The sequence below is a fragment of the Mastigoproctus giganteus genome, chromosome 4, assembly GCF_048544385.1.
Source record: "Mastigoproctus giganteus isolate SK-2022 chromosome 4, ASM4854438v1, whole genome shotgun sequence".
Classification (NCBI taxonomy): domain Eukaryota; kingdom Metazoa; phylum Arthropoda; class Arachnida; order Uropygi; family Thelyphonidae; genus Mastigoproctus; species Mastigoproctus giganteus.
In genome coordinates, this window is record NC_143578.1 from 115,892,460 (window position 1) to 115,905,552 (window position 13,093).

Below are 13,093 nucleotides of genomic sequence, written 5' to 3' on the forward strand. Positions count from 1 at the left end.
ATCTATTCTACAACTGTCTTTCCTCAAGTTCAATTTATGTCCCCTGAGGTGCGTAATCTCAACAAGAGGAAGAATCCCATCAACATTGAACTTGAACAAACCATTCAAGGCTTTTTACATCTCAATCAGATCACCTCGCATTTACCTATTCTCCAGATGCTGCAATTTGCAGAACTTAAGCCTTTATTGGTAAGAGCAGCCCTTCATTCTCCTCATCAATCACATTGCCCTTCCCTGTACTATTTCCAGCAATTCTACATCCTTCCTTCCTAAAATGAAGTCTCCAAACCTGTATGCAGTACTCAAGGTGTGGCCTTACCATTGCCTTATACAAAGGGATAAACACCTCTTTATCCCTGCTAGCAAAGTTCCTATATATCATTGACAACAATGATATACCTCTCCATTACATCTTCATTACTCTGAGTGTAGTACTGCACACATGGTATGTTACTCTGGGGTTACCCATATGCAGTACTTTGCATTTGTCGATGTTAAACTTTAGTTGTTATTTATCAACTCATCTGCCCAGGTTTTCTAGATCCTGTTGAAGTAGCATACTGATTACTATCATTAACAACCTTGCAAACCTTTGTATCATCTGCAAACTTCGACATTAAGCCTGATATACCTTCATCAATATCATTAATAAATATACTAAACAGTATGGCCTTAGTTGCTGATGCCTTACTACTACTGCTACTCCTATCGATGATCACATTTGATTTAAGAATCCATACCCTTATAAGATGGCATTATGATGTTTTTATTTCTAAAGACTGTTGTTCAATAAATCATTAATAGGATGCCATGAGGTTTCCTGGCACAGCTCAACCTTTGTGTCATCTGCTCAGTGAACTTCACACCTGTTTATATCATAACTCCCATATCCCTTTCTTCCTCTACTATGTTTAATTCAACTCCACCATGTGTATAAGTTAATTTGAGTTATCAAAGTGTAAGATCTTGCATTTTGCTGATTTAAAACATAACTGCCACTTTTCTGATCATCCTTGTAGCCTATCCAAGTCATTCTGAAGATGCACTGCTTGGCACTGGTTCATTAGCAATCCAGTCTTTACATCATTCTGCAAATTTTTACCTTACGCCTTCTATCCCATTGTTGATGAACCATTGCCTTCTGACCCACAGCCACCCTGCAATCCATCTTAAAATATTGCCGTAATCCCGTGTTCCAGCTTATATGATGATCTCTCGTGAGGGATTGAGTCAGATGACTTGTTAAAATCCAAATAAAATGTGTAAAATTATTCCCTACATCACATGAATAACAGTGCCAAAATAGCGAACCAGGTTAGTCAAACTTAATTTTTTTTCTTAACACCATATTGTGTCCTTCAGAATGAAATTTCTGTCTAAATGTTCCTTGATTGTACTATTAATTATTGCCTCCAAGATTTTCCCTACCTTAGAATTCAAAAACCATTCAGTTGTACAGCAGTCACAGCATGGATTTTTTAAGTGGTGGTATTATCTGACCAGTGTGATCGAGTACTATAATGCAGTTGTTACTGAATACAAAAAATAATTTGGATATCATATACTTGAAATTTACGAAAACGTTTGATACTATACGATTGTTGTGCATAAAAGACTTTTGTACAGATTGGAGTAGTGTAGCATTAAGGGCATGTTAATCCTCTGGAGGGATGGTTGCGTGAGAGAGAATAGAGTGGTTATCAATGGACACTGCTATTTGTGGACTAATATTATTAGTGGAGTCGACCCTGGGTTCATTGCTAGGGGGCCCCCCCCCCTAGCTGTTTCCTATATTTATTAATGATGAAGGTATATTATGCATAATGTCTAAATTTGCAGATAATATAAAAGCTGGCAGGGTGGTTAGTGGCAATATTCAAGATATGTGCTACTGTTCTTTTTGCAGTAGCACATATCTTGAATATGTGCTACTGCAAAAAGATCAAAAAAAATTAGGCAGCTGTGTGGAGAAATGGCAATTGAAGTTTAATATTGACAAATGCAAGGTTGCATATGGGTAGCAGTAACCCCAGATTAGCAATACCATGTGTGGCACTCAGGTTAGTGGAAAATTAACAAGTCCTGGGAGGTAATTGTGCAGCCAGATGTAATGTTCTCCGAGCTGTGGATACAGACTGCAAGGACAGCTCATGGAGTTTTATCAATGATATACATGAATTTTATTAGGATGGATAAGGTGGTGATTATCACATTGTTCAAGGCAATGGTTAGGCCAATGGTTAGTTGAATACTGTATACAAATCTGGGGGCCAGATTTTAGGAAGGATGTAAATCTGCTGTGCAGAGAAGAGCAACAAGATTAGTGAAAAGAAGAAAAAGGGGTAGTTTTACTAAGAAAGGCTTCAGTTCTGCAAATTGCAGAAACTTCTGACTGAGACATTTAAGGCTGTGAATGTATTGATGTGATGAAGCACAATGATGTGATGAAGGCATTCTTCCTCTTGCTTAGACTACACATATGAGGGGGCAAAAATTCATATTGAGTAAGGTTGATTACAGGATAGATGTGTGGAAGTTTGCCATCTGCCAGCAGGTAGTTGATTGTTAGATGAAACCACAATCTGTTGTGAAAGTGGGTAGTTTGAAGGAATTCAAGGAAGAACTAGACAAAGAGCAAAGATTTCTTATGTAAATTCTAGAAGGGAGGGGAATGAATCAGATTGGTCCACTTGATATCGATGGTTCAACTGTTGATGATCCTGCTTAGGTAGCTAACAAACTGAATGAGTATTTTGCATCAGCATTTACACATAAGGAGTTATTCAGGGAGGAGAATGCCAGAGATGCATTTAAAATTGCAGTGAGCTAAATGATTTTGTAATAACTGAGATCAAGGTGGAGCAGAAATTGTTGAAAATAAACATAAGAAAGGCACTTTGGGTGGATGGGATCTATCCAGTTATATTAAAGGAGGCAGCAAAGGAAGTAAGCAAACCTTTAGCCATAATTATGAGAGCTTCCTTGGACTCAGAGGAGGTATCCATGGACTGGAGATGTGCAAATATGACCCCAATTTACAAAGGAGGATCAAAGAGTGACACAAGTAATTACAGACCTGTTAGTTTAACTTCTGTTTTGGGGAAATTAATGGAGGCATTAGCATTAGCATTAGTAGAGGCATATGATGCAAGAAAGCAAGCTTATTCAGCATCAGCCAAAAAAAAAAAAAAACACACACCACTCCCATTTCACCCCTCCATTCGCTCTAAATACCTGTCCAGTTGAGCTTTAAATGTGTTTAGGCTATCAACTTCAACAACAAGTGATGGAAGTCGGTTGCACCAACCAACCACCCGCTGGCCAAAGGCAAATTTCCGCACATCCATCCGACATCCGTCCTTCCTCAATTTGAATTTATGCCCTCTGAGGTGATTAGTCTGAGCAAGATGAAGAATCCCACTGGCATTGAGCATGCTCAAACCATTCAAACCCTTATACACCTCTATCAGATCACCTCGCCGGTGCCTAGTCTCCAGACTCTGTAATTTGCAAAACTTAAGCCTTTCTTCGTAAGAGCAACCCTTTGTTCCGTTCACTAACCTTGTTGCCCTTCTCTGTACACGTTCCAGCAGCTCTACATCCTTCTTGAAATGAGGCCTCCAGACCTGTATACAGTACTCAAGATGTGGCCTAACCATTGCCTTATACAAGGGAATAATCACCTCCTTATCCCTGCTAGAAAAATTCCTGTATATCATTGACAAGACACCATGAGCTACTCTTGCAGCTCGTCTGCACTGCTCAGAGAACTTCATATCGGCCTGCACAATTACCCCCAGGTCCTTTTCATTCTCCACCACTGTCAGTGTAGTACAGCAGAGTTGATACGTTGCTCTGGGGTTACTGTTTCCCATATGTAGTACTTTACATTTGTCAATGTTAAACTTCATTTGCCACCTCTCAGCCCATCTGTTCAACCTTTCCAGATCCTGTTGCAGCAGCATAGCGTCAGTAGTGTTCTTAACAACCCTGCCAATCTTTGTATCATCTGCAAACTTGGACATTAAACTTGATATCCCATCATCAATATCATTCATAAACACCGAAAACAACAACGGACCCAACACTGAACCCTGAGGAACTCCACTAATAACATTAGTCCATGTTGAGCAGTGTCCATTGATTACCACTCTCTGTCTTCTGCCACTCAACCATCCCCTTATCCATAGCAGCAATTTGCCTCCAATGCCACACTGCTCCAATTTGTGCAGCAGTCTTCCATGTGCAACAGTATCAAAAGCCTTCCTAAGATCCAAATATATAATATCAAAGTTATTCCCTGCATCCAGTTCTTTTGTGACTACATCATAGTATCCAATCAAATTGGTCAGGCAAGACCTGCCCTTAACAAAACCATGCTGCGTCTGAGCTATAACTGAATTCTTGTCTAGATGATCCTGCAGTGCTTCTTTAACCAGTGCCTCCATTAATTTACCTGGAACAGAAGTTAAACTAACAGGTCTATAATTACTTGTGTCAGCCTTTGATCCTCCTTTGTGAATTGGGGTTACATTTGCACATCTCCAGTCTATGGGTACCTCCCCTGAGTCCAAAGAAGCTCTCATAATTATGGCTAGGGGTTTGCTTACTTCCTTTGCTGCCTCCTTTAATATAACTGGATAGATCCCATCCACCCCAGGTGCCTTTTTTATGTTTATCCTCAACAATCTCTCCTCCACTTTCCTCTCAGTTATTACAAAATCATCCAGCTCACTGCCAATGTTTACTTTACCTACATCATTCTCCTTCCTGAATAACTTCTCATGCGTGAATGTAGATGCAAAATACTCATTTAGATTGTTAGCCACCTGAGCAGGATCCTCAACTGTTGAACCATCAATATCCAGTGGACCAATCTGATTCACCCCTTTCCTTCTTGAGTTTAAATATGTAAAGAACTCTTTTCTGTTTTTCTTTGCATCCTTTGCCAAGGATTTTTCGTAGTCTGCCTTTGCCTGTCTAATCTCCTTTGTGACTTGGTTACAGACCAACTTATATCTATCATAGGCTTCGAGGTCACCCATTAATTTGTATGTATCCCATGCATTTTTCTTCTCTGCCACATGTCTCATTAGTTCATCTGACAACCATTTAGGCCTAAACCTTGAACAATATTTCTTAGTTGGTATGTAAAGCCTGGTAGCCTCCAAGATTAGTTCCTTGAATGCTTCCCATTTTGAGTTTGCTGTTGGTAACATCATCAGTTGATCCCACTGTATAGAATTTAAATACTGTCTCAGACCATTATAGTCGCCTTTACGAAAACAAAAACCCTTCCCTGGTTTTTTAGAAGCATTGCAGAATCATCTAGACAAGACTACAATTAAAGAAGCATTGCAGGATCATCTAGACAAGACTACAATTAAAGTTTGGACACAGCGTGGGTTTGTTAAGGGGAAGTCTTGTCTGACCAATATGATTGGATACTATGATGTTGTCACAAAGGAACTGGATGCAAAGAATAATTTTGGTATCATATACTTGGATCTTAGGAAGGCTTTTGATACTGTTGCACATGGAAGACTACTGTACAAATTAGAGTAGTGTGGCAGTAAGGGCAAGTTGCTGCTATGGATAAAGGGAAGGTTGACTGGGAGAAGACAGAGAATGGCAATCAATGGGCACTGCTCTTTGTGGACTAAAGTTAGTGGAGTCCCTCAGCGTCCATTGTTGTTTTCTGTATTTATTAATGATATTGATGATCGTATATCAGGCTTAATGTCTAAGTTTGCACACAATATGAAGATTGGCAGGATAGTTATTGACAGTATGCTACTGCAACAGGATCTAGAAAAGTTGAGCAGATGGGCTGAGAGGTGGCAACTGAAATTTAATATTGACAAATGTAAAATACTGCATATTGGTAGCAATGACCAAAGAGAAACGTACTAACTGTGTAGTACTGCACTGGTAGAGAATGAAAAGGATTTGGGGGTAATTGTGCAGGTAGATACGAAGTTTTCTGAGCAGTGCAGATGGTCTGGAAGAGTATCTCATGGTGTCTTGTCAATGATATACAGGAATTTACCTAGCAGGGATAAGGAGGTGATTATCCCCTTGTGTAAGGGCAGTGGTCAGACCATACTTTGAGTACTGTATACAGGTCTGGAGGCCTCATTTTAGGAAGGATGTAGAGCTGCTGGAACGAGTATAGAGAAAGGCAACAAGATTAGTTAATGGAACAAAGGGTTGTTTTTACGAACAAAGGCTTAAGTTTTGCAAATTACAGTGTCTGGAGACTAGGCACCTGTGAGGTGATCCGGTTGAGTTGTATAAGGCCTTGAATGGTTTGAGCAAGCTGAATGCTGATGGGATTCTTCCTCTTGCCCAGATTAATCGCCTGAGGGGACATGAATTCAAATTTTGGAAAGACAGTTGTAGAATAGATATGTGGAAGTTTGCCTTTAGCCAGCAGGTGGTTGATTGCTGGAACAACCTTCCATCTGTCGTCGTAGAAGTTGACAGCTTAAATAAATTTAAGGCACAACTAGACAAACATTTGGAGTGATGGATGGGTGAAATGGGATGGGTTTTTTTTGGCTGACACTGTATAAGCTTGCTTTCTTGCCTCTACTAATGCTAATGCTAACTGTTGATGTGGATAGGCAGTTGATGTGGAAAGGAGGTTTTTTTGCTGATGCTGCATAATTTGCTAATACAAATACTAAAGAGAATGAAATGAACCACTCCACTGAGTTTAATTATTGAAACTTGAAAGGTTTCTAATAAAAGTTATCAGTAATTTTGAAATTGCTAATTTCATGTCTCAGTCTCACTTGCAGAGTCTCTCTCTCTTCGCCATGAATGGCCTTTTGTCAGTAAAGACCAATGCAAAGTGTATACATGTATTTAATTCAGCAACATCAATTGGGTTATCTATGAGATTTCCCCACCCATTACACAAGGGTCTAATCTGATTTGATTTCTTTTGCTTTGTATTCACATACATAAGAAACTTCTCCTCCTTTGCTTATTTAGCCAGTGCTTTTTCATACTTAGTCTTTGTATAATTGGAAAAAAGATAGAATGGCAAAGTTACAGAATGATGAAAAGTACTGAAGCCTACAACAGCTACAAATTTTCTTTACAATGTATTTGCAGTCATGTTTTCTATGATTACTGCTTTAAAGATGAATACATTAGAATTAATCCTTAATTGTAATGTATTCGCCCTCCCTTTGAAATCTATCCAGTTGACAGATGCCATGTAGCGTCTTAACTGTCATAGGCCCTTTCAAAACCTGTGTCTATACCTTTAATTACTGCAAAATCTTCCAACTAATGACTGCATGATCACCACCTGCAAATGGTCCCCATACTCTGAGCCTATGATGCCATCTGATTCATGAGTAATGATCAAGTGTAGAATATTATATTCCTATTATTTTATCTAATATGCTGGTACTAATATATATATACAGTCAGTCCTCGTATAGCACGATAGTTGTGTTCCTAGAAACCCTCGTGCAATGCAAAATCGTGCAATATAAACAACAGGCCCTATGGGAAAAATATGGTTAGGTGCCGACAACCCAAGATTGAACACACATTTGTAACCAAAACATTACCAAACACAATAAATAATCGTAATAAAATACGTAAGTATTTTATTATGACTATTACGTAATAAAATATTGCTAATACTTTTGCTTCTATCGTAAGCAAACTTGTTTTTTGTTTGATTTTCTATCCAAACAGATGACAGATGTTCCATCTCTTCCAATTCTTTGTGTCTTAATCTAATGGATTTTAATTACACTTTGAGTTGTTCTGCTATGAAAGATGTTTTTATTTTCTCTGCATTCTTTGTAATTCACGCCGTTGCTTCATTTAGGTCTGTAGCACGTGCAATATCACATGGTCTTTCATTTCGCTCAAAGCGTTTCACAATTTCATATTTTTTCTCTATCCCAGAGGCGGACTGGCCATAATCACACCGGCCTCCGGCCCACCGGGGTGTGATTTTGGCCATAAACCATAGTATGAGGCCACTATAAATTTTCCCGCGTAAGAATTTTTGATCCAGTCCGCCTTTGTTTATCGATATTGCTTTTCTTTTTCTCTCCGAATCTGCAGTGTCTTCACCTTCCTTTTTACACCTTTTAAGTATTTTACTCATTTTTAGGGAATAAAGCACAATTACAAAACGAGGAGGCACACTTGATACACATAAACAAAGCTGGGGGCGTGTAGCAACTGAATAAACAACACCGTAAAGGCAGAGGTACACTATTAACACCTCACATTTCTAGGGGTTACTACCATAAAACAATAAAAATCAAGTTGCTTTTCTGCTAGTGGAATCTGTTATAAACTGCTAGTAAACTCGATCTAATTGCATTTGCGAATATACCGATAGCTGAAATTGTGTTGGTTTTTACGTTATTATGGTGAAATGTGTTTCCCCTTCACTGATATAAAACACATAAATACGTTTTCGGAATCTTCTCTTCATTCCTATCGTGTTGCGTTCAGTTGGGGTGATTCCGTTCGACTGCCATTTCTTGTAAACACAAAGGCGAATCGTGCATAAGCGAATTCGGTTCGTGTTATATAAGATATCGTTCCCCTATTTGTACTTTGCACACATGGCAATCAGTTTTTACATATCTGTGAAGAAGAATGTGTGTGTGTGTTGAGATCTTCTGATTTGGAACAGGGAATGATTGTGGGGCAACATGTGAAGGTGCCAGTATCTTGATAACAGCTAACATGGTTAAGTGCTCCTGTTCTTCAGTGTCAAGAGTCTAATGTGATTGGCTTAATAGTAGTTGAACAACCAGCCAAAGATCACACATGGACAGCCATGCGTTTTCAATGCTCGTGATAAGTATTGTCTCATCTTGTAACATAGCAGTGATGCAGCACAGTAGCCCAGCTAACCACCCAGAACAACATAGGAATAGCAAGACCAATATCTACATGGACTGTACACCAGATATTAGCTTATATGGGTTATAGTGGCCATTAGCCATTACAGGTAGCCATGCACACTGCAAAAGACAAGAAACTGAACCTTGCATGGGCATATCAGCACCAACACTGGTTCACCGACATGTGGAAATTTGTCACCTAGTCTGACAAATCCTCTTTCTAACTCTGTCATGGTGATGAGCATATCTTCAATTGGAAAAAGAAACACGAGGCTATGGCACCTGGATGCACTGTTGGTATTCACAAGGCTGGACACGGCCTTCGGGGACTGTTTTCGTGGCATGCCCTGAATCCTCTGATCACTGTTAATCAACAGTTCAATGGAACACCTACCTTTCTAACATTGCCTACCAAGTACACACCTTTGTGATGACAGTCTATCTAGTTAACTCATCTATCAAAAAAACAACTTGCTGTCCTGCAAGCCAGCAGGTTGCTAACTGGTTTCAGGAACATGACACTGAATTTTCCTTCCTCCCATGGCTGACCAACTCAACTAATCTCAACCCATTTGTGAGCATTTTTGGTAACTACTAGAAAATTACATTTCATGCTTTACTGGACACTTTATGCAATGCATAGGTAGCACTACCATAGGGATCCTGCAACACCTTATGAAGGCCATGCCACAGTGTACTGGCTATATTATGGGCAAAAGGTGGCCCCATGAAATATCAGGTAGGCATTGCTAATGCAAAGCAAGCTCTGTATGTGTGTGTGTGTGTGGGGGTGCGTGCGTGTGTGTGTTAATACCTTGTACATACCATAGTGAAACTCATACCTGGGATTACTGCCTGCCCGTATACTACAGTAACTTGCATTTCTCAGCCTCAGCACATCTGACCAGTTTTTGCAGGTCTTATTTTAGTTGTAAGCCTTGATTCCTGTCATTAACTACTCTGAAAACTTACCAGCCTCTCACTGCAAGCTTAGATAATAAGCTTGATATGCTTTTATCAGTATAAATAAGAATGATTATTAATAATTAATTAATAAATATAGAAAACAGCAATGGACCCAGCACTGAACCCTGGGGGACTACACTAATAACATTATTATTATTATTAAAGAAGAGCAGTGCCCATTGATAACCACTCTCCATCATCATCCTCTCAACCATCCCTTTGTCTATAGCAGCAACTTTCCCTAAATGCCACAGTGTTCCAATTTGTATAACTGTCTTTTATATGCAGCAATATCAAATGCTTTTCTGAAATCTAAGTATATGATTTCAAAATTGGTTTTTGCATCCAGTTCTCTGTTATTGTGTTATAGTATCCAATCAGATTGGTCAGACAATATTACCCCTTTACATTCATACTGTGCAGTATAAATGCATTCCTGTTGAGATGGTCCTGTATTACTTCTTTAGCCAGTTAGTTGATTATTTTCCCTGAAACTGAATTGGAGCTTACCAGTGTGTGATTACTCACTTTGTCTTTTAATCTCCTTCTGGGAAAATTTGGAGAATAGGAGATATTGATACATATATGATTGGGCTATTTGGACATCAGTTGTAATCATTTTATATGTGCAGTTCCTATATGTGCCAAGAGAGAGATAATTAGCTTATTTGGTTTGATGTCAGTGCCTACTGAGAAATGTATCTGGACAGATACATTTCAGTAGTTAATAATCTATTTTTGTTCTTTGTCTCTTGTATGTAGTATCTTTGCATGTGAGAGAGTTTAGGTAATTGACTTTCTCTTAATCATTTATTTATTTAATACAGTAATTTTCTTTTCTTTTCTTTTTTTTTTTTTTTTTGTTTATTTTTCCTTCAAGCATAATTTTGGTAAAAAACTGAAAAATGGAGGATTATAAAGAAAAGAACAAATAGACAGAATTTTACTCAGTCTTATTTTACATGTGGCATTTTGTGAAAAAAACCGATAATATAAAGTCTGTTTAAAAAAAGAAAATCTAAATATTTATCCTGTATTTATTATTTTATTTTTGTAGTGATATGTGACAAAAACATTTTTGTGTTTAAAAATAAGATTTGATTAGAGTAATTTTTACTCTTGTGTTCCACTCTTCATCTGACGTTTTACTCTTGTGTTCTGCTTCATCTGATTTTTTTTTATTTATTTATATATGTATATATTTTTTGGCTCCAATTAGTTTAACTTGTAATATTAATTACAGTATATTATAGTATAAGTGAAAAACAGGATAAAAGAGATAAAACTCAGCACTGCATCCTCTCCTTTATACCATTGTTCTTATGGGAAAAATCCAATTGTCCAAGGAAATATTCAATTTGTGATGTTTTCAAGAACACGTGAAGATTCACTGCATTTTATGGCTGTCATTCTTCTTTTCAGCTTAAAAGGCCCTATTTTTTAGTCTTTAATCATCAAATTACAAGTAAGAACTTATAATTGAAAATCAATTAACAGAAATAAAAAGATAAGCTTATGATAACTATTAATGGTTTTATAAATTGTTTTTCTGTAAATATAACCAAATATATCTTCTTATTTCTTCTAGCATTTATGGGTTATCAGCCAAGTTGTCAGAACTTAATTTAAGCTTTAATAAGCTGTCTACTATTCCGTCATTTCTGGGTCAAAGTGTTCATCTCACATACCTGGATCTCAGGTTAATATTTTATTTATTTTTATTTACATGATTTTACTTTTGCTGTATAAATTGACACATGAAATGCAACAATGATTTACTTTATTAAGCAGAGTTAATAAGTAGTATGCAGAAGTCATTTGCCGTACGTTATTCATAAAAATTAACATTAAATGCTGTTACTTAAGTATTTACCACTAATTTAACTGTATTACAAAATGAAAAAATTTTTCCCTCCTTCAAGAAATATCATTTTGATTAATATCATTCTGATTAATTCATATGTGCCAATTTTAAATTCAGCACTGTTGAATGCAATACATTTTATGAGAAATAGAAAATAATTTTCAATTTTTTTTCCAAAAAATTTTGGGAAAAAAATTACCAACATAATCAAATTTTATTCTCCCTTTTAAAATACAAAAGTGATATTTGAAGTCATTTTAAATTTTTTGAATTACTTTGACATAAGTACATGGATTTTGTCATTCCTTGTTGCACATTTTCATAGCATTAGCATTAGTTGAGGCATATGATGCAAGAAAGCAAGCTTATACAGCATCAGCCAAAAAGGAAAAAAAAAAAAAACATTTCACCCATCCAGTCACTTCAAATGTTTGTCTAGTTCAGCCTTAAATTTATTTAAGCTCTATCAACTTCCACAAAAACAGATGGAAGTCTGTTCCGGCAGACAACCACCCATTGGCTAAAGGCAAATATCTGCACATCTATTCTGCAACCGTCTTTACTCAATTTGAGATGCTAATGCACCATAAAATCCTACAACAACAACTCAGCTTGAATCTATGCCCTCTCAGGTTCTTAATCTGAGCAAGTGGAAGTATTCCATCAGCATTGAGTCTGCTCAAACCATTCAAAACCTTATACATCTCAATCAGATCACCTTGCAGGTGCATAGTCTCCAGTGTGCATAGTGCCTTATACAAAGGGATAATCACCTCCATGTCTCTGCTGCCAAAATTCCTATATATCATTGACAGAACTCCATGACCTGCTCTTGCAGCCTGTCTGCACTGCTCAGAGAAGTTCATATCTGACTACACAGTTACCCCCAGATGTTTTTCATTCTCCACCTCCCAAAGTGTAGTACCACGCAGTTGGTACGTTTCTCTTGGGTTACTGCCACCCATATGCAGTACTTTGCATTTGTCAATGTTAAACTTCAGTTGCCACTTCTCAGCCCATCTGCCTAACTTTTCTAGATCCTGTTGCAGTAGCATACTATCTTTACTAACACTGCCAACCTTTGTATCATCTGCAAACTTGGACATTAATCCTAATATACCTTCATCAGTATCATTTAAAAATACACCAAACAGCAATGGGCCCAGCACCAAACTCTGGGTGACTCCACTAATAACATTAGTCCACGTAGAACGGTGTCCATTAATTTCCGCTCTCTGCTGTCTTCCACTCAACCATTCCTTTATCCATTGCAACAATTTGTCCTTAATGCCATACCCCTCCAATTTGTACAGCAGTCTTCCATGTGCAACAGATCAAAAGCGTTCCAAGTATGTGATATCAAAATTAT

General features: G+C 37.6%; 1 protein-coding gene across 3 annotated transcripts in view; it reads left to right on the forward strand.

Annotated features, from left to right (window-relative positions):
• The window catches only part of LOC150087009 (leucine-rich repeat-containing protein 40-like), a 500,077-nt gene that overhangs the window by 391,116 nt on the left and 95,868 nt on the right, over window positions 1-13,093 (forward strand). For all 3 annotated transcript variants that reach the window (XM_090372899.1, XM_090372898.1, XM_090372896.1), the window contains exon 12: window positions 11,449-11,559. In XM_090372899.1, the coding sequence (XP_090229025.1) occupies window positions 11,449-11,559 (111 nt within the window). The remainder of the gene's footprint in view (window positions 1-11,448; window positions 11,560-13,093) is intronic.